Here is a 23033-nt window from a genome sequence, read left to right as displayed (position 1 = left end):
TCAGCATGCTGCAGCCGGTGCGTCTGTGGGTCACCTATAAGGACCGACATCATTATTTTGAGTCCCCGGAGGAGGTGTGGGCCTTTGTCCAGGCCGAAAAATTGGACTCGGACTGAGGGTCAGGGGCGGGGGGGGGCCGCGGTGAAGGGATGGTTGGGGATTGTTGTGTCGTATTTTGAGGGGGGGATTCTTTGTTCATTGTTGGTTCTTTGTTTTTCGGGGGAGGGGTCGAGGGAGTGACCGGGATCAGCAGGAGTCGGCTGACTTACGGGAGTGCAATGGGGGGAGCAATGCAGCTAGGGGGGACCTAGCTGGGGGGAGCTAAGTGGCAAGCTGCAGGGGGAGCGGGTGATGTTGGTCAATGTATACGCCCCGAATTGGGATGATGGGGGCTTCATGCGGCGTATGTTGGGCCAGATTCCGGACCTGGAGACAGGGGTCCTGATAATGGGTGGGGGGGGGGATTTCAATACCATGCCGGACCCGGCACTAGATCGTTCCAGATCTAGGACGGGTAGGAGGCTGGCGGCGGCCAAGGTGCTGAGGGGGTTCATGGATCAGATGAGAGGGGTGAACCCATGGAGGATTGCGAGGCCAGGGGCCAGGGAATTCTCATTCTTCTCCCATGTCCACAAGGCCTATTCCCGGATTGACTTTTTTGTTATGAGTAGGGTGCTGATTCCGAGAGTGGAAGATACCGAGTACTCGGCGATAGCCATTTCCGATCACGCTCCGCATTGGGTAGACCTCGAGCTGGGGGAGGAGAGGGACCAGCGCCCGCTGTGACGCTTAGAGGTGGGGTTGCTGGTGGACGAGGTGGTGAGCGGGCGAGTCCGAGGGTGCATAGAGAGGTACCTGGAGGCTAATGACAATGGGGAGGTCCAAGTGGGGGTGGTCTTGGGGGCGCTGAAGGCGGTGGTCAGGGGAGAGCTGATCTCCATTAGGGCCCATGAGGAGAGGAGGGAGAAGAGAGAGAGGGAGAGGCTGGTGGACGAGATGGTGAGGGTGGACAGGAGGTACGCGGAGGTCCCGGAGGATGGATTACTTAGGGAGCGGTGCAGCCTCTAGGCCGAATTCGATCTGTTGACCACCAGTAAGGCGGAGGCGCAGTGGAGGAAGGTGTAGGGCGCGGTATATGAATAGGGAGAAAAGGCGAGCCGGATGCTGGCGCACCAGCTTCGGAAGCGAGAGGCAGCTAGGGAGATCGGGAGAGTTAAGGATGGGGGAGGGAGCATGGTGCGAAGTGGGGTGGATATCAATGGGGGTCTTCAGGGACTTCTACGAGGAACTGTATCGGTCCGAGCCCCCACTGGAGGAGGGAGGGATGGGTCACCTTCTGGACCAGTTGAGATTCCCGAGGGTGGAGGAGGGGCAGGTGACGGGGCTGGGGGCTTTGATTGGGTTGGAGGAGTTGTTCAAAGGGATAGGAAGCATGCAGACGGGGAAGGCACCGGGGCCAGATGGGTTCCAGGTCGAATTATATAAGAAGTATGCGGACCTGCTGAGCCCTCTGTTGGTAAGGACCATTAACGAGGCAAGGGAAGGAGGGGCTTTGCCCCCGATGATGTCTCGGGCGCTGATCTCCTTGAACCTGAAGTGGAACAAGAATCCCCTACAACGTGGGTCATACAGGCTGATCCCACTCCTAAATGTAGATGCAAAGTTGTTGGCGAAGATTTTAGTCACGAGGATAGAGGACTGTGTTCTGCAGGTCATTCACGAGGATCAGGCGGGGTTCGTGAAAGGGAGACAGCTGAATACAAATGTACGGAGGCTCTTGAATGTTATAATGATGCCTGTGGTGGAAGGGGAGGCGGAGATAGTGGCGGCAATGGATGCGGAGAAGGCCTTTGAAAGGGTAGAGTGGGGGTACCTGTGGGAGGTGTTGAAAAGGTTCGGGTTTGGGGAGAAGTTTGTCAGGTGGGTTAAGTTGCTGTAGGAGGCCCCGGTGGCGAGTGTGGGCACGAACAGAACGAGGTCAGAGTATTTTCGGTTACACCAGGGGACGAGGCAGGGGTGTCTCCTGTCCCCCCTGCTCTTTGCGCTGGTGATTGAGCCCCTGGCCGTGGCATTGAGGGAATCGAGGAATTGGAAGGGGCTGGTGTGGGGTGGGGAGGAACATCGGGTGTCGCTCTATGCGGACGATCTGCTGTTAAATGTGGTGGACCGGGTGGGGGGGGAATGCCGGAGGTGATGAGGACTATCAGGGAGTTTGGGGATTTCTCCGGGTATAAGCTCAATATAGGGAATAGCGAGTTGTTCGTTGTTCACCCAGGAGACGAGGGGCGAAATTCTCCGTCATCGGCGGAAAGTCCGCCGATCGGCACAAAAAACGGCGCAAATCCCACTTGCGTCACGTCAGAAAAATGGGTCGATAGTCTGCGGCCCGAAATGGGCTAGCAGCGACGTAACGGGATCCGCGCTTGCGCAGTGGTTCACGCCGTGCAGCGTCATACGCGCTGCACGGCGCGACGGCTCATAAGGCCGCGCTGCTCCCCCCCACCCGACCGGAACACCCGACCGCAACACCCGACTGGATGGCTGGCCGTCGCTCAGCCCCGAGGTTCGAGTCACGCGATGTGGAGGCGCTCCTGGACGCGGTGGAGCAGAGGAGGGACGCCCTGTATCCCGGGCACGGCCGCAGAGTTGCCCCACGCCACAGCCGGCGTCTGTGGAGGGAAGTGGCAGAGGCCATCACCGCTGTGGCCCTGACACCACGGACAGGCACCCAGTGCCACAAGAAGGTGAACGACCTCGTCAGAGCAGGCAGGGTGAGCCTCCCCCATATCCCCCCTCCCCCATATCCCCCTCCCCCGTATCACCTGATCACTGCCTGATGTCTAACCATGCATGCTTCATTGTGTATCGCAGGACCAAACGTCCAGGCACCCATCCCCGCAGATGCACACCGCCCGCAGGATGCCCCTCGGTGACCACAGGAGACGGAGAGACCCGCACCCTCCAGCATGCGACGCCCGCAGGATGCCCCTCGCACACCACGGGAGACGGAGAGACCTGGAGCAACAGGGAGACGACACCCCCGTCATGTGCGGGAGCGACCACCCAGCGACGAGCCGGGACACCACTACCCGGGACACCACTACCCGGGACACCCCTACCCGGGACACCCCTACCCGGGACACCCCTACCCGGGACACCCCTACCCGGGACACCCCTACCCGGGACACCCCTACCCGGGACAGCCCTACCCGGGACAGCCCTACCCGGGACAGCCCTACCCAGGAAGACGAAATACCGGACAGTGACCCAGAGCGGATGGATGGAGACGAACCCCCACCCCAAAGTGCCATGTACTCAGAGTGGGACGAAGAGCACGACACAACGCCACTGCTGTCACCAACACCCTCCACCATCGCAGAAACACTCACCTCGGTTGGGCACTTCTGAGGCACTTGAGGCGTCTGGTACACTCACTGGTGCGCACAACACAGCCGTCCCGGTACAGCAGGTGGAGGTAGGAGCAGCAGAGGGGCCGGGCGGTCGGAGGGCAGCCCAGCCCAAGCGAACATCTGCCGCCCAGATGGATCCCGGGTTCCTGGAGTTACCACACCCACACATAGATCCGATGCAACCACCGACCCGGAGACGAGCGAAGAGGGTGACGGGCGGCTTGCGGCGGCTGCAGTCGCAGGTGGAGGAGTCCACCCGCGTCCAGGAGCTGGGAGTGGTCCCGGTCATGCGTGCCACCCAGGCTGACACCGCACGGGTGGCGTCCGCGGTGGAGGCAATGGTTGCGACGGTGTCAGACATGGGGAACGGTTTGCGAGGCCTGGGGCCTTCCGTGCAGGCGGCGCCTGTGGCCCAGGAAATGGCTGCCCTCTCACAGGAGGCCATGAGCCAGTGCCAGCGCCAGATGGCAGAGGCGCTCAACGCCATAGCCCAGTCTCAGCAGGCCACGGCCCAGTCTCAGCAGGCCATGGCCCAGTCTCTGCAGGCCATGGCCCAGTCTCAGCAGGCCATGGCCCAGTCTCAGCAGGCCATCGCTGAGGGCATCGGCGCCAGTGGCCATGTGCGAGCCGGCGTCGCACTGTCACAGACAGGGTTTGCCAACACCCTGGGCTCCATGGCTGCAAACCTGCAGACCCCTGTCGATACCAGCACGGGCCTCCAGGACTGGCAGCGCCAGATGTCGGGGGGGCGTCGGATGGCCAGTCCGTTCGCATCCCCCACCCATGTAGAGGCCTGGGGGCCATCGGGCACCCCGAGGGAGGAGGTGGTGGTGTGGTCCGTCCCGGCTCCCTCTGTAGGGGAGGTCCCGGTACACCGCGACACCTCGGACTCCCCCCCCTTCCGTCCCAGGTGCATCGGGTGGGCAACGGGCAGGACAGGCTGGCAGCTCGCCATCCCAGTCGCCCGGGCCACAGCCTGGCCCATCTAGGCCAGGACGCCCCAGGAAACGGCCTCCAAAGGGATCCAGTGTCAGAGGGCAGGAATCACAGGAGTCCACCTCCAGTTCTGCTGTACCGTCTGGGGAACCACGTAGACGTAGTCAAAGGGCCCGTAAGGCCAAACAATTAGACACTGAGTAAGTTGGCACGGGTGCAGGGCACAGATGAGTTTTAGGGGCTAGGGCACGTGCATGAACTCCTTTGGTTATTAAAGTCAATGTTACACCTACCGAAGCTGCCTTTGTGCTCTGTCCAAAGTGTGCGGAGGTGTCATGTACGTTGAGCGCAAGTGTGTGTGTGTGAGGGGTGGTCTTACCTCAGCCCCAGGTGAGTCTGCCCCCTTCCCCCTGGGCCGCCATCAACATCCCCCGGGCAGAGGACGGGACCGTGCGCTGCAGTGTCACAGCCGCATGCAGGGATGGTCCGGGTGGATGGTGGTACTGTGGCCATGGGTCAGACATAGTCCAACGATGTAGAGCCAGGAGCTCATCGCAGGGCGGGTTGTCATCATCCTCCATGGCCTGCGATAGACACGTGTCCACCCGCAACTGAGAGAGCCCGGCCCGTTGTGCCGCCGGTGGATCGGCAATGGGGGGGGGGGGTGGTGTTCATGCGGGTGGGGTGGGTGGGGTTGGGGAGGGGGGTGAGGGTGCTGGGTGGGTGGATGGGTGGGGGGTGTGGGTGGTCGGCTGTTGCCATGGTGTGCGGTCTGTGGCCATACTACCCGATTCCCACGCCCACCTCGTCAGTGAAGCGGGCGTCTATCAGTCTGTCCCGTGCCCGCTGGGCCAGCCGGTAACGGTGGACAGCCACCCGCCTGTGTCTACCCAGTCTGCCCTGACCATTGCCCCCATCCCCCTCATCTGGGGAGGACTGTGCCTCTTCCTGCTGCTCCTCCACTCCGCCCTCCTCTGCCTGCGGCACATCGCCCCTCTGCTGGGCTATGTTGTGCAGGACGCAGCACACCACAATGATGCGGCCGACCCTATCTGACCGATACTGGAGGGCGTCCCCAGAGAGGTCCAGGCACCTGAAACGCATCTTCAGCACGCCAAAGCACCTCTCGATCACTCCCCTTGTCGCTACATGGGCATCATTGTAGCGGTTCTCCGCCTCATTGCGTGGCCTCCGTATAGGCGTCATCAGCCACGATCGCAATGGGTAGCCCCTGTCGCCCAGCAACCAGCTCCTCAGCCGGGGATGGCGTCCCTCGTACATGCCGGGGATGGATGACCGCGACAACACGACTGAGTCGTGTACACTGCCTGGGTGACGGGCGCAAACGTGCAGGATCATCATGCGGTGGTCGCAGACCACCTGTACGTTCATCGAATAGGTCCCCTTCCTATTAGTGAACACGGCCCTGTTATCTGCAGGTGGCCGCACGGCGACGTGCATCCCATCGATCGCGCCCTGGACCATGGGGAACCCGGCCACGGCAGAGAAGCCCACGGCCCGGGCATCTTGGCTGGCCCGGTCCACGGGGAAGCGGATGTAGCGGTGCGCCATGGCATCTGTCACTGCCCGGATGCACCGGTGCACCGATGTCTGCGATATGCCGGACAGGTCCCCACTCGGTGCCTGGAATGACCCCGTTGCATAAAGGTTCAGGGCCACCGTAACCTTGACGGACACGGGGAGAGGGTGTCCCCCGCCAGTGCCACGCGGTGACAGGTGTGCCAGCAGGTGGCAGATGTGTGCCACGGTTTCCCGGCTCATCCGGAGTCTCCTCCTGCATTCCCGGCCCGTGAGGTCCTGGTATGACTGCCGGGGCCGGTACACACGGGGCGCCCTCGGGTGCCTCCGTTGCCGTGGGGCCGCGACGTCCTCCTCCCCCTCCTCGTCCTGTTGGTCAGGTGTCCCTCCAGCCTGGGCGGCTGCCGCCTGCCCCTCTGCGGCAGCCTGCGCCGCCTCTCTGGCACGCTCCTCCTCCTCATCCAGGGCAACATAGACATGAGCGGCTGCCACCACGGCGGCCAACATCGCTGGATGATCTGAAAACATGACGGCCTGGTGGGGGGGGGGGAGAGGGGAACGACGACATGTCATCATTGCCCATATCCCCTCCTCCCCCCAGCCAGGTGGCATGGACCGCATGGGTCCAACTGTTGGAGGCTGGCACCTGGCCAGGTGGACCAACTCACTTGCCCTCCCATCACCCTCCTCGGCACGGACCCCCCCCCCCAACCTCCACCCCGGCACGGACCCCCCCCCCCCAACCTCCACCCCAGCACAGACCCCCCCCAACCCCCAACCTCCACCCCTGCACGGACCCCCCCCCCCAACCTCCACCCCAGCACGGACCCCCCCAACCCCCAACCTCCACCCCGGCACGGACCCCCCCCCCCCCCCCCCCCCCAACCTCCACCCCGGCACGGACCCCCTCCCCAACCTCCACCCCGGCACGGACCCCCCCCAACCCCCAACCTCCACCCCGGCACGGACCCCCCCCCCCCCCCAACCTCCACCCCAGCACGGACCCCCCCCAACCTCCACCCCAGCACGGACCCCCCCCAACTCCCAACCTCCACCCCGGCACGGACCCCCTCCCGGCACTCCCCCGGAGCCCAGCCTACTCTAACCACCCCCCCCGCCGCACACACACACACACACAAGCCGAGACACACCTCTCCTCACGCAATCAGTCTGCGGCCACGCCATTTCCTGCCCAGAGCCAACCCCCCAGGCCATCACTCACCTCCACGCTGGTCGGCGTGAGCCTGGAGCACCGGGTCACGCCAATGAAAAGGAGGTTTGATTCACGTCGACGTGAATGGTCATCACGTCGACGGGACTTCGGCCCATCCGGAAGGGAGAATATCGGCAGGCCGAAAATCGGCTGCCTTGCGCAGACCCGTGACATTCTCCGCGGCAGCGGCGCCATTAACGCCCCGCCGACTTTTCTCCCTTCGGAGACTTCGGCGGGGGCGGGATTCACGGCGGCCAACGGGCATGACGCCCGAGGAGAGGGGGATTGGTGAGCTCCCACTAAAAAGGACAGAGGAGTTTCAGGTACCTGGGGGTCCAGGTGGCTAGGAGTTGGGGGGCCCTGTATGAGTTTAACTTCACGAGACTGGTGGAGCAAATGGAGGAGGGGTTTAAGAGGTTGGACGTCTCTCCCTGGCGGGTAGGGTGCAGTCAGTTAAAATGACGGTGCTCCCGAGATTTTTGTTCCTGTTCCAGTGCCTGCCCAATCTGATCCCCAAGGCCTTCTTCAGGCTGGTTAATAGGAGCATTATGGGGTTTGTGTGGGCACAGAAGATGCCGAGGGGGAGAAGGGTGTTCCTGGAGCAGTGCAGGGATGGGGGGGGGGGGTGGCGCTGCCTAACCTCTGTGGGTATTATTGGGCCACCAACATGGCAACGGTGCGTAAGTGGGTGATGGAGGGGGAGGGGCGGCATGGAAGAGGCTGGAGATGGTGTCCTGTGTGGGCACGAGCCTGGAGGCGCTGGTGACGGCGCCACTGCCGCTTCCTCCAACGAGGTATACCACGAGCCCGGTGGTGGCGGCTACCCTCCAAATTTGGGGGTAATGGAGACGTCACAGGGGGGAGGTGGGGTTTTGGACCCCGATACGGGGGAACCACCGGTTTGTCCCGGGGAGGATGGACGGAGGGTTCCTGAGCTGGCACAGGGCAGATATTAGAAAGATGGGGGACCTGTTTGTGGACGGGAAGTTCGCGAGCCCGGGTGAGCCGGAGGAGAAGTTCGGGCACCCACCGGGGAACACCTTCAGATATATGCAGGTAAGGGCATTTGTTCGGTGGCAGGTGGTGGAGCTCCCACTGTTGCCGCCACGCCGGGTCCAAGACAGGGTGCTGTCGGGGTGTGGGTTGGAGAGGGGAGGATCTCGGCAACATATCAGGTGATGCAGGAGGAGGAGGAGGCCTCGGTGGAGGAGCTAAAGGGTAAGTGGGAGGAGGAGTTGGGTGGAGAGATTGACGAGGGAACGTGGGCGGATGCCCTGGGGAGAGTGAACTCTTCCTCCTTTTGCGCGAGGCTCAGCCTCATACAATTTAAGGTGTTGCAGAGGGCTCACATGACCGGGGCAAGGATAAGCCGGTTCTTTGGGTGCGAGGACAGGTGTGTTAGGTGCTCAGGGAGCCCAGCAAACCACACCCACATGTTCTGGGCGTGCCCAGCGCTGGAGGACTTTTGGAAGGGTGTAGCGAGGATAGTGTCGAGGGTGGTAGGTTTCAGGGTCAAGCCGGGCTGGGGGCTCGCAATATTTGGGGTGGCAGAGGAGCCGGGAATGCAGGAGGCGAAAGAGGCCGGTATTCTGGCCTTTGCGTCCCTGGTAGCCCGGCGAAGGATTCTTCTTCAGTGGAAGGATGCGAGGCCCCCAAGCATGGAATCCTGGATCAACGATATGGCGGGGTTTATTAAATTGGAGAGGGTGAAATTTGCCTTAAGGGGATCGGTGCGAGGGTTCTTCAGGCAGTGGCAACCGTTCCTAGACTTCCTGGCAGAGTGTTAGAAGATGGTCAGCAGCAGCAACCCGGGGGGACGGGTGGGTGGGGGGGGGGGGGCTCGGTTTGTTTTTCTTGAGTGGGCGTGTATATCTGCTTTTGTGTTGATGATGGCTGTTAATTTATTATTTATGTATAGGGGGGAGGGGGGGGGTTGTTCTTTTCCTTCTGTATTTTGTTGTTGATATTTTGAATAAAAATTATTTCTATTAAAAAAAAATCATCTCAAATATGTCACTGCCCAAGGCCTTTACTTATGGAATGAGCTCAAGGAGTTATCTTCACTCACTACATATTTGTGAATCTCTACAAATTACTTGGATCAACTAAAATTCTGTTTGACGATAAGTTAAAAATCTGATTCACTTCTCATTTTTAGACTTTCATGAGATCTACCAGGGCAATCTGTTGCTGTTTCAAGAGATAGGCAACAAAACTGTTCAGCGATGTAGGAAGTGGTTAACCTAAATCTTGAAAAAGGTGAAAGGCCACCTACTGTTACAGTTAGGCCGATTACAAAATAGAATTAATCATACTTTTGAGAAGACCAAACTACTCATCTTGCAAGATAAATGGAACACTGACTGTGATAGATGCACAGGTCAAGGAAGACCCCAATTATTTTGTGATCAAACCCTCCAAGGTACAGTGGCATTGAACTCAAAATTATATTGAGTCAAGAGTACCTAGCTTGCATGTTATTTGCATAAATGTCATTGGGTCACAGCATTAATGCCTATGTGGTACATGTTTTTAAATTATGAATGTGGGAACATTTTGGGAGAGCTTGATCAATTGCATTTCAACTGAAATCAAAATAATCTTATCCTATCAGGAGAGATATAAAACTGTGCCATATGAATGTCCTATCAGAGCACTTGTCTAAATTGCTAGGTATTAAATTTGCACGATCCCAGAATTATGAAATATTTGACTAAAATTTGTCCAGTATGAAATAACAAATCTTGTTTAACAGTGTATGAACTATTGTTCCAGAAAAACACAATCAAAAAGGCAAATTGAATCCCTGGTTTTGTATCTCTAGGCAAAAAACTAAAGATGATGATAATATTAAATCTATACAAGACCTTAGAAAGGCTGCATTTGGAGTATTGTGCACAGTTTGGGCACGCTGTGTGGTAGGGTCTAAATGTAATGGAGAAAGGCGCAATGCAGATTCACTTTTGAATGATTGAATATGGCGAAGATGAAATTGTTTTTTTTTTTCCCCCACTGGAGTTGAAAAGGTTGAGGAGTGACCTGATAGAAGTCTTCAAAATTATTAAGCATTATGGGTATGCAAAAATAATATATTTTTACATTGATCGATATGATGATAACAAGGGAGCACAATATAAAAATTACAGAGTTAAATGGGAGGTTATAAAAAAATATTTGTACAGAGGGTGGTAAGAATCTGGAATTCCTTGGCCGTAAATTGTTTTTGAAGCAGAGTTGATGAAGTACTTTCGAAAGGGAATTTGATGGTGTTTGAACAAGAATATTAAGGGGTAATTCACTCAGGACTGAGAAGGAGAAATTTCTTCACTTAAAGTTATATGAACTTTTGAAATTCTCCAACTCAAAGCTGAGGATGTTCAGTTATTGAGTATATTCAAGTCAGGCGTCAACAGATTATTGGATACTAAGGAAATGCAGGCAGATGGGGTTAGTATAAGATGGTGGGTTTCAGGTAGATAAACCATGATCGTACTGAATGGCACAACAGACTTAAAGGGCCAAATGCCGTACTCCTGTTGCTATTTCTTATGGCATGTTGTTATATTTCTTATATTCTTATTATTTTGAAGACCTATCAAGCCACTGGGCCTTTACAATTGTCTGGGCTGACAATTCCTGTCTCTTTGGTTTATGAACTCTGTGTTTATTGAATGTGCCTTTGAAGCCTGCATTGTTTTATTTAGATATACCGAGGTTCCCTCCTCCCCTATAAATTATTCCAAGCCCTTCCTGGCCATTTATTCAGGCTGAGCAAATCCATGCTCAACCTTGGCACCATCTCTCTCTCTCTCTCTCTCCCTCCATTCCGCCTCCCCGACAGCTTCACACCCCTTTACCTCTTGAACCCTGTCCTGCCTCCCACCTTTTCATGCATCCTTTGCCCTCTGGCTTATCTCTCATGTACCTCACCATTCATGCCTCCCACCTTCATCCACCATTGAAGCTACCTTCCCAGTACCTCCCACCACCACCTTCACTTCCCAGTCCCCCAACATTTGACCGAGCTAACAATTACCCATTCTAAATTTATCCCATATCTCAGCATTTGTTGGTCTGAATATGTCATATTGAAGACTCCAGTTAGGTTTTCACCTTCCTTTATTTCTGCCCAAATCACTGTACGGAACTGATTACAACTGCTGCCTGTTTCAGCTCCCTTTGGCAGCTACAAAATCTAAGGCTAATGGAAACCGTTTAATATCGGACTTCATAAATATGCTTTCCTTTTGACAGCTCCAAGTATATTTATTTTGAACAGTTTTAAAGCATTCCTGCGGCTTGTCTCGAGAAATCCGATGTGCTTGCTTCCACTTTGTTTAATTTTTCTTACTAGATCAGATTGATCAGTAGCAAATGAAATAAAGCCTGTCAGGATATTTACTTGTCTATCAATAAACTTGTTTATTATTCATCCAGGGAACGTGACTTTCAGATTACTTAGTGCACAAGCTCATGTTTTGGTTGCCAGGAAGCACAAACTTGTGTGAAAATAGTCCTTTGCACTAAACACAATAAAAACATGTCTGGAGAGCACCTGCATACTGACAGTAACTGAATTATCTTGGAATTAAAGAAAAAGCACTCTTATTTATTTCATAGGTCAAAAGAAGCAGTCTTGTCAGTATAACAGTTTCAGTAAAGATGAAACTCAGCTATAACCAAGGCACCCAGGGTTCTGTGGCACCTAGTGTAACAAAACTGCAAAATCTGTCCAATGTACGAGAATATATCAATCTCAATATAATGCTAAACAGGTACCTTTCATTGGGAAAATAGCTCAAATAAAAGTAAAATACTGCAGATGCTGGGAATCTGAAACTAAAATAGAAAATACTGTAAAAACACAGCAGGTCTGGCAGCATCTGTGGAGAGGGAAACAGAATTAACCTTTCGAGTCTGTATGAGCTGAGTTTTTCCAGCATTTTCTGCCTTTATCCAAATGTGCTCAATCTCTCTGGTCTACATGACCCATGCCTTCCCTGTATTTAACCAAACTTTGCTGCTCTGATCTCAATTTTAGCAGGGCCCAATTTGTTTATCTGTTCTGTTCAGTTGTGGCTCCATCTCTTGTTCCAGTCTTTTCTGACCCAGCTCTACTTTGTGCCTCCTCCCTACCGCCAGACCTGTTCCTATGTTAACTAACTCAACTTGGCATCCTTCTGGACCACTGACCCAAATTGCCAGCTAACTGACCCCAAATAGCATGCAATGAACTCTTGGGACCTCCTGCTATTTCTTCCAGTTTATACCCTCCAGCCTTCTATACTGTCTCACCACAAAATTCTGCTGTTCCATATATATGACAGTCAGCCGCAAGTGATGTTACAAAGATTGTGTCAACACAGAAGAACAAGTTCACAACTTATATTTTAAAATTTATGTAACCTAATTTCTGATGAAAGGCTGAAATACAACTGTTCATTTATTCAGTTTAGCTCAAATTATTTAAAAGTATTGCAGATAAATTATATTGTCAATTTCTGGTTCAAAATGGTTAACTTGGAGCAACATTTTCATAAATACAAGACTCTCAAACTTCGCAGCAAATTAAGAAACAAATATTAAATGACATTTTATCTCTCAGAACGGCTAAACACAGATATTTTGGTACATTTCCTCCAAGATTAGTCATCTATGAAATGATAATTTAAACAAACAAATAAAGATTTTACAGACAGCTAAATTCTTGAAGCATTTAATAACTAGTTTAATGAATGGGTCAGTTACCATTTTGAATGATGGTCTGTGACCTTGAGAATCTGCCATGAATTGCTGTCATGTGCAATGGAGTCTTCCCGTCTTTACTCTAAAACAGAATTAAATCATATATAGGTTATCATTGAGACAGCACTGATTATCAATGTATATAATGGCTTGCAGTATCTATTCTTCCATTAAGACAATCTCTAAATGCCATTTATCAAAGATAACGACAGAAACATCAAAATTCACAAGTTATTTATTCTTTACACTGATTTGAAACAATTGTATTTTTTTAAAACTATGTTATGCTGGGGCGGGGGGGGGGGGGTTAGTTCCTCAGTAATCCATGCAATACATGCATTCAACCAAAATGGATGGTGTTCAATGATCAAGGAAGCTCAATGTGCAGTGAACTACTCTTCCATAAGAGAGATCCTTAAGTAGGTCAGTCATTCCACATGAGATGTTCCTAGATTAGACTACACACCATTGGGACCTATATTTCCAGGCCATGTTGCCTTTTACTATGAGCAGATATATATTCATGTTACTTAGTTTTATTTCCATCACTTCCATTGAACTAAAGCATCTACTCCAAAAAAAGGTCTGTGTTTTATATGCACATATACCACTCAGATTTTACTGACAAAACCGCCCATCAAAATATGTGTTTGGAGAGAATGGCACAGTTAAATAATTGTCAAACAGCATACTTTTCATGGTCTGAGAAGCAGCAAATAATAAACTGAACTTTAAAAACTAAATAAAAAGGACAAAACTATTAACTCTTTTATTCTGTTTACCTTTAACTACGAATGAAGGTGTCATTGATAGAATTAAATCTAATTCATGCCAAGCAACTTTCATACAGCTATTGATTGCTACACTGAAATTCAATCCTACCTCAAAACACAACCTGCTACATCAACAAAACATTACTTTCAATGTTATCTCTGAGCTGAGACCACTAAAATAGAAGAATCAAGTACTATAAAAGGGTAAAGCTAATCTTCCACTAAAATTAAAGTGATTGGGAGACCCCCGAGAAAATTATGGATGATTATGTCCAGTTTTCAGTTCTTAATTTAGAAATTATTTCAAAGCTGTGCAGATACAGAAAAAGCTTACTACAAGGTGACTAGAAATAAGCAGCTTTAGGTATGACAAAAGACTAGAAATAAGCAGCTTTAGGTATGACAAAAGACTAGAGAAACTGAGCTGCATTTTTAGAGAGACTTAAGAGACGATCTCATAAGATTTTGATGAGATAAACAGGGAAAAATATTTTCACCAGTTGGTATGTCAACATTTTATGGCAATAAATCAACTAAAATATTTAAGAGGTTAGGAAACATTTGAGGGTAATTAAGACATAGAATGCCCTGTGCAGAAAAATGGTAGAAGCAGAATCCATATTAGCACTCATGGGATAAGTGGACAAATATTTCAAAATGATTAATTTACATGGGCAATGAAAAATGGAATTAAGTGGATAGTTTTTCAGAAATTCGTGGTAAGTTTTATGTACTAAATAGTTATTCAGTAAAATCCTGCAATTCTAATTTAAATGGACTTTTTAAAACTAAAAATCCTTTTACTTACATAAATGAATATCTAAATGTGTTGCCAGTCGAACACTGAAAACATTAACCTTCTCTTTTATCAAACACACAAAGCACTACCTGAAGTGGTCTGACTATACCACACAGATCATATTTGCTGCACATCAATCCCTTATAACTATAGTCTAGAATTTACATTTAGATTAACAACCAACAGATCCATGGACAATTCCTATTCCACAAACAAAATAGTTTGATTTGTAAAACAAAATGCTCAAAAAAGCTCTTTTGATTATTCAGTGGGCAAATATGAGGTGGATAAAGGTTTAAAAAAAAGACTTTCATTTATACCAGATATCGTAAAGTGCTTTACAGCCAAGTAGTACTTTACAAGTGTGGTCATTGTTGTAATGTAAGAAACACAAGCACCCAATATGCTCAAATAAAACTCACATACAGCAATGTGGTAATTATTACACAATCTGTTTTTGTGATATTGACTAAGAGATAAATATTGACTAGGGTAGGGATGGTAACTGCCCCTTCTCTGTAATGCTGGCATTGGATCTTTTATAGCGAAAAGAGAACTCAGAAAGGGCCTCGATTTAACACCCCATCTGAAAGAGAGCACCGTTGACAGTGCAGCGCACCCTCGCTACTGCATTGGAAAGTCTGCCTACATTTTTGTCCTCAAGTCTTGGACTCTCAACCTTCTGACTCGGGGGCAAGAATGCTACCGACTAAAACTCAGCTGACCAGTGTTTAATTATTTGGAATGGAGATGCTACTGTGGCACAGTGACGGAACATTTTTCTGCATCTCTTCTGCACTACATTCAACCAAGATTCCATGTCCTAGTACTGACATCCTTTATTGAAGTAAGGCATTTATTTATTATGTATTTAAAGGTTGCATTTTTCAAAAATCATAACTTAAAATATGAATTACTATATTTTAAGATAACTGTACAAGGTGGGAGGTAGGCAAGCGTGATAAGATAAGAGGTGGTAGAGTGCTGAATGAGTTGCCACTTGAGAGACAAGCACTGGTGATGGCACTGGAGAAATTATGTTTGGAGTGGAGTACAGAATTTCAGTTCTGGCACAGCTATAGATCCGGTAGAGGTTTTGTGGTTTGTTATGATCTTGGTAGGTAACCTTTTCCTTTGTGAAAAAAAATCTAAAATCCAAGTTATTTATTGCAATAATAAAACCGCACGGTCACACTTTAAATCAAAAGAATTTTACTATTCATGAGTCAAAAAAGCAAACACTAAATAGCAACTTTGGTAACCACCTGTACTCGAAAACCCAAATTAATTACGAATCAACAGGCAAATTGCAGTTCATTATAAACGATAAATTATACAATAAATGGCAGATACAACTAAGACAGATCTTACAAATTGGCTCAGTAATCCATTCAGAATATACGTCATCAATCTCTGTCACAAAGCCCTTCAAAACGCTGATTTCCTCACAAAGTGTTTCAGTTCCTCTTCCAGATTTTAACTTGATCCTCAGCCAACAATAGTGAACAATCAACCCGAGTTCCATGGGCATGGTCTTCACTAAAATTGGCACACATCTGCAGAAATTCCTTAACTCTGCTTACAATATTCTGAATGGCGTGGATCCACCAATGTTATCTTCAAGTAAGAAAATCAGCTGGAGCAACCATGTCTTTGTTTATTATCAGCTTCTGGATCGAACAGCTGTCTCCTTCAGCATGCCTATACTGCACCATTGGATTCATTGTCCACAGATGGCTGATCGCCGACTTCTTTTGTATAATTTCAACCAGATGTTTTGGTTTCCATTCTCAGTTTTAGTCTTAGTTTCCTTACAAACTAAGAGGGTCAGTTTTCTTCCCCAGCTCTCCTTTTAAATTTGGGTCTGTCTCAATAGATAAAAAGCTTTGAAACCACAAATTCCATAATAGATTCTGATGTTCATTTTAGAACTGGGCATCATGCAGATGGATGGCACTTGGGGTCTGAAGCTCAGCTCAAGGCCATGCACAGCTGATATCAGTTTGAGTAAGGGAAGGAGTCAAGAGTCTAGAATGCTACTTATTTGAGAAAGCTCTTGATCATCAGTGACAGTAGAAAACGTGCATAACAGCATTAGGCAGGGTAGTAATGTAATGATTAAGCTGGGTGGAAGTTGATTCCATATTAACAGTTAGCGTTGTTGATAGGAAGCTCACAGTTGAGGACTAGGAGGGTGCATAGGTTGAACCTCAAAGCATGGCAAAAGTCAATGTGCGGAAACTGGAGAATAATCAATTTTTATGGTTACACTAATTACACAGAATTTACATGACAGAAACAGGCCAATCACCGCAGCTGGTCTATGCACCATACAAGTCTCCTCTCGCTCTCTTCATGTAAAATTATCTGTATACTCTCTATTCCGTGCTTCATGTGTTTGTCTTGCTTCCCCTTAATTGCATCTAGGCTATCCACCTCAATTAAGCCACATTTTTTTCACTCTTTAAAGAAGTTTCTCAAAGATTGTCAACTAGATTTGAGTGACTATCTTCATTGACCTTTAGCTTTGTTCTTCTACCCCCACCAGACAAGTACAAGTATCTTCTCCACACTTTTTTCTCTTCAGTATAGAAAACGAGACCCAGTCTGAACAGTCTTTCCTGATAAGTGTAACATTTTAGTTCTTACATCATCTTCTAAGCCTTGTTTTTATTTTTTTACTTATTCCAGTACCTCACTATTGTTTATATAACATGGAGATCAGAACTGTGTACAATACTCCCCAAGTATGTTCGACCAAAGTTTAATACAAATTGACATATTTTCTCTGCTTTTCAACTCTAATCCACTGCTTTTTCCCCCCTTGTTTGTGGCCTTATTAACCAGCATTGCTACTTTTAATAATTTACGTATGTGCTCATAGGCCACTTTGTTCCTCTACCCCATTTGGAGTTATTTTTCAAGCAGTATGTTAGCCTCCATATTCTTTCGACCAAAACGTAACACCACAGCTGCATTTGGGCACGTAGAAAAAGCAGAGTAAGTTATGCCACAGTGAGACTGTCACACTACCAAAGTGAAGGGAGGATGTTAATAATAATAATCTTTATTAGTGTCACAAGTAGGCTTACATTAACACTGAAAAGAAGTACTGTGAAAATTCCCTAGTCGCCACGCTTTGGCGCCTGTTCGGGTACACGGAGGGAGAATTCAGAATGTCCAATTCACCAAACAAGCACTTCTTTTGGGACTTTGTGTGAGGAAACCGGAGCACCTGGAGGAAACCAGTGCAGGCACGGGGGGAACGTGCACGCTCTGGATAGACAGTGACCCAAGCGGGAATTGAACCCGAGTCCCTGGTGCTGTGAAGCGACTGTGCTAATCACTGTGCTAGAAATTGAGCTGTTGCTGCAGTCAAAACAATATTGGCAACTCTAGATAAATGTTATCTTGTACATGGGACGGAACCCAGACTGAAGAGATTTAAGTACGCTCTGGTGAGAGAAGTGGTCACAGTTGAGTGGTGATAATGTGTTTAAGGATTTTGTAAAAGATCGGTGGAATAGAGATGGCATGATTGGAAGAGATACAGAGGCTGAGGGAATCTTTTCAAATTTTACCATCCACTGCTGATTCAAAAACTGAGGCATAACTGCTGCCCAATACTCATCAAAACACAACACATTAAACCACATATTGATTAGTATGTTTCAAACATATAGGAAATATGCTACCAACTGATAAAAATTGCTGTCCTTTTGACACATCCTCAACCAAAACTGAAGATTCAAAAACTTGCATTTAGCTTTTACAGCTGTTTATACTGATAGGTGGAAGCTAATAAATTTATTGTCAGGACATTTGATCTGTCATGGAAAACATTCAAGAATGAAAGCTAAAGCAAGGTGGTGCAGTGGTTAGCACTGCTGTCTCACAGCTTCAGGGTTCCAGGTTCGATTCCCGGCTTGGGTCACTGTCTGTGCGGAGTCTGCATGTTCTCCCAGTGTCTGTGTGCGTTTCCTTTGGGTGCCTCCCACAGTCCAAAGACGTGCAGGTTAGGTGGATTGGCCATGCTAAATTGCCCTTCGTGTCTAAAAAAAGAGGTTAGGAGGGTTTTTGGGGATATGGGGATACGGTGAAAGTGAGGGCTTAAGTGGGTCGGTGCAGACTCGATGGGCCGAATGGCCTCCTTCCGCACTGTATGCTCAATGTGCTGATCAGGTGGATTGGCCATGCTAAATTGCCCCTTAATTGGAAAAAAATGAATTGGGTTCCCTTTAAAAAAAAAAGAATGAAAGCTAAAGCAAAAAATCTCTACCTCCCATGAAGATGGAAATTACTGTTGTCAGCAAATCTTCACACAATCCATTTATTGGGCAGCATGGCAGCACAATGGTAATCACTGTTTTTTCACAGCATCAGGGATCCAGGTTTGGTTCCCGGCTCGGGTTGCTGTCTGTGGAAGTCTGCATGTTCTCCCGTGTCTGCGTGGGTTTCCTCCGGTTGCCTCCCACAAGTCCCAAAAGACGTGCTGGTTATGTGAATTGGACATTCTGAATTCTCCCTCAGTTTACCCGAACAGGTGCCAGAGTGTGGCAACTAGGGGATTTCCACGGTAACTTAACTGCAGCGTTAATGTAAACTTACTTGTGAAAAATGAAAATCGCTTATTGTCACAAGTAGGCTTCAATTAAGTTACTGCGAAAAGGCCCTAGTCGCCACATTCCGGCGCCTGTTCGGGGAAGCTGGTACGGGAATTGAACCGTGCTGCTGGCCTTCCTTGGTCTGCATAAAAGCCAGCGATTTAGCCCAGTGTGCGAAACCAGGCCCTTGTGACACTAATGCAGATTATTAGATTATTATTGCACCCCAGTGCTCAACATGACAAATTTGGGAAGCTTTATTTTCATTTACTGACAGTGGATGTATCTGTCCCTTACCTTAATGTTCACTTCTGCCCCATTACTGACCAAGAGTTCTAAACATAGTGCACCGTGTGTTGACGCAGCAGCAAAGTGCAGTGGGGTGAAGCCTTTCTCATTCACTTGGTTGACGTTTGCTCCACAGTCAATGAGCTCATTCACAACTACATCCTGGCCATTATAACAGGCCACATGGAGAGGAGTATTTCCATATGCATTTGGTTCATTAATCTGTGGAAGTACATAACAGTAAATAGACACAAAACTACACACACAGTATACTTGCATTGCGAATAAAATTTAAGAATTCGACAAGAACAAGTGTAAAGATCCAGAGCAATGCCCACAAAGTTTTAAAATTAAATGCCAACATTCCTGACTATCAGCATAATTTTGTTCAGCAATTCATTGTGTTGTGTGATGAATTGCTTATTTTGTAAGAACGGTTAATACAATTTAACAGATACATTCATATTTTGCTTTTGCGTCCATTGAAACCACATTCCAAACTCCCATGTCCATTTTATTGGATGATTCAACAGTAAACAATGTTAAACTACACACTACAAATATGGGAAACAAATTGAACCGGTGAAATTGGTCTGTGGAATTTTGCAGTTGTTTTTAGAAAAATGGAATTTAAAAAAGCAAACCTTGAATTTGTAGATTGTTTAAGTTCTCCATAGAGAAGAAACTATACAAGGGAAAGCACATATTCATATGCCATACAGCATCTGAATTTACACCGCTAAGCCACTTTTAGAAGATATTAGTATATATAGTTCAAATATGTTTTGCAAAGTGAAAGTAGAACATACTAAAAATTCTTAGTTGATCAGACAGCATCGGTGGATAGAGGAGTCAATATTTCAAGTTGATGAACTTTCAGCTTCACACGTCTCAGTATTTAGTATTTTCTGTTTCTACTTCAGATTTTCACCCTCCACAGTATTTTGATGGTGACTTTTTACTAGGGTTTGCACACTTATTACTATACTCGAGTTATCAAGTGTTAAGTCATTTCTCGCATGTAACAAATTAGTTGAGGGAGGGTTATGGCAAATTAGCAAATGCTTTCATGCAAATGCAATGTGAGGATACAGCTGATATTTTCCAGCTTTAAAAATTATTGGGCTAAAATCTCAGATGTCTATGGGTGCAAAAAGAAACGCAGTTTTAAGTTTCATTACCAAAGTGGGAAAAATATGTAGTAAATTTGGTTTTAAAACAATGAACAAACTTAGCAAAGTTGTCAGTAAGTCGCAAAATAATATTCAAGTACAGAATGTTAACCCATGGTGATTGTTACATTTCCAAAAGGCAGGTGAGAAGAAAATCAGTCTGCTGAAAGATCAGCCAAAGCGTCAGGGGAACTGAGGTTATATTACTTCTTGCAAATATATTAAAGTTTATGGATAATTCTTAGGGCTCATTTTTAAAAAGTCTAGTATTTCATTCAGAAGATACTTTCAACGTTTGGTCAAAATGTGGTAAAGCATCAAGTTAAATGTTAATAGCATGACAAATTCTTATCCATGAAAAGACTACACGGTGATAAATAAAAATACAGCTGGATCATTTTCACAAACACTCAAATTAAAATGATTGCAGGTATTCAACTTACATCAACTCCAAGATCTAGTAGGTACTTGACTACATTGAGCATTCCACTGGAAGCTGCAGCATGAAGTGGTGTATACGCTTTCTTATCCTTGCATGTTACTTCAGCTCCATGTGCTACCAACAGCTTGATCACCTCGATGTGGCCTACATAAACCAGCAGGGTACAAATGACATTTAAGCACTGACTTATTGCATTCAGTCAATACTACAAACTATTATCTAGCATTATCTAATCTATTAAAATCACTGCATGGATCTCAAAAATATTCTTCAAAAGAATTTCACATGACTCAGTCATATTAATTCAATTGGAAATTACAGTAAAGGGCCTGTATTTATAGATAGGTACCAGTAAAGCTTGTAGGTGCCTCAATGTTTATTGTAATATACCAGTTGTGAATGGTGGTGGACAATTGAACAACTCATTGGAGGAGACAGCTCCACAAATATTCCCATCCTCAATGAATGAGGAGCCCAGCACATCAGTGCAAAATACAAGGCTGAAGCATTCACAATAATCTTCATTCAGGAGTGCCGAGTGAGGGCAGCACGGTGGCACAGTGGTTAGCGCTGCTGCCGCATGGCACCGAGAACACAGATTCGACCCCGGTTCTGGGTCACTGTCCGTGTGGAGTTTGCACATTCTCCCCGTGTTTGCATGGGTTTCACCCCCACAACCCAAAGATGTGCAGGGTAGGTGGATTGGCCACGATAAAATTGCCCCTAAAAAAAATAATTCTTTAAAAAAGGAGTGCCGAGTGGATTATCCATCTCGGTCTCATCCAGCGGTCCCCTGCATCATAGATGCCAATCTTGGGATAATTCTATTCACCTCCCATGATATCAAGAATGGGTTGAAGGCACCATATACTGCAACGGCTACGGGTCCTGACAATATTCCGGCATTAGTACTGAAGACATGTGCTCCAGAACTTGCCATGCCCCTAGCCAAGCTGCTCTAGTACAACTACAACACTAGCATCTACCCTGCAATGTGGGAAATTGCCTAGATATGTCCTGTACACAAAAAGCAGGACAAATCCAAAATGGCCAATTCAGTCCACTCTAAATCATCAGTAACGTGATAGAAGGGATCATCAACAGTGCTATCAAACGGCACTTACTAAACATTAACCTGCTGACTGACACTCAATTTGAATTCTGCCAGGGTCACACAGTTCCTGACCAAAAGAGCTGCACTACAGAGATGAAATGAGAGTGAGTGCCCTTGACACTGCAGCATTTGATTAGGTACAGCATCAAGGAGCCCAAGCAAAACTATAGTGAATGGAATTCAGGGGGGAAACTCATACCTCGCACAAAGGAAGATGGTTGTGATTCGAACAAAGAAAAGTACAGCACAGGAACAGGCCCTTCGGCCCTCCAAGCTGTGCCGACCATGCTGCCCATCTAAACTAATATCTTCTACACTTCCTGGGTCCATATCCCTCTATTCCCATCCTATTCATGTATTTGTCAAGATGCGCCTTTAATGTCACTATCGTCCCTGCTCCACCATCTCCTCCGGCAGCGAGTTCCAGGCACCCGCTACCCTCTGTGTAAAAAAAACTTGCCTCGTACATCTCCTCTAAACCTTGCCCCTCGCACCTTAAACCTATGCACCCTAGTAATTGACCCCTCTACCCTGGGAAAAAGCCTCTGATTATCCACTGTCTATGACCCTCATAATATTGTAGACCTAATTATTGGAGGTCAGTCATCTTAGTCCTGGGACATCACTGCACAGGAGTTCCTCAGGGCTGTGGCCTAGGCCCAACCATATTCAGCTGCTTCACCAATGTCCTGCATTCCAGCAGAAAGTCAAATGTGGGGGGGGGTGGGTTGCTCACCAATAATTGCACAATATTCAGCACCATTTGCAATTCCTCAGACACTGAAGCAGTCCACGTGCAAATGCAGCAGGAACTGGCCAATATCCAGACTTGGGCTGACATGTGGCAAGAAACATTTGCGCCACTCAAATGGCAGGCAATGACCCTCTCCAATAAGATCGCCCGTGACATTCTATGGCATTACCATCGTTGAATTCCCCCACTATCAACATCCTGGGGGTCACCATTGACAAGAAACTGAACTGGATATATATATATA

General features: G+C 48.1%; 1 protein-coding gene across 4 annotated transcripts in view; it reads right to left on the bottom strand.

Moving 5' to 3' along the window:
- The window catches only part of ankrd28b (ankyrin repeat domain 28b), a 291957-nt gene that overhangs the window by 107311 nt on the left and 161613 nt on the right, over positions 1 to 23033 (bottom strand). For all 4 annotated transcript variants that reach the window (XM_072508769.1, XM_072508768.1, XM_072508767.1 and 1 more), the window contains 3 exons: positions 20923 to 21065; positions 19317 to 19529; positions 12847 to 12925 (listed from right to left, as the gene is read on the bottom strand). In XM_072508769.1, coding sequence (XP_072364870.1) covers positions 12847 to 12925; positions 19317 to 19529; positions 20923 to 21065 — 435 coding nt within the window. The remainder of the gene's footprint in view (positions 1 to 12846; positions 12926 to 19316; positions 19530 to 20922; positions 21066 to 23033) is intronic.

The sequence above is a fragment of the Scyliorhinus torazame genome, chromosome 6 (genome assembly GCF_047496885.1).
Source record: "Scyliorhinus torazame isolate Kashiwa2021f chromosome 6, sScyTor2.1, whole genome shotgun sequence".
Classification (NCBI taxonomy): domain Eukaryota; kingdom Metazoa; phylum Chordata; class Chondrichthyes; order Carcharhiniformes; family Scyliorhinidae; genus Scyliorhinus; species Scyliorhinus torazame.
The sequence above is the reverse complement of the archived record's forward strand: the minus strand, read 5'-3'. Positions and strand labels throughout refer to the sequence as shown.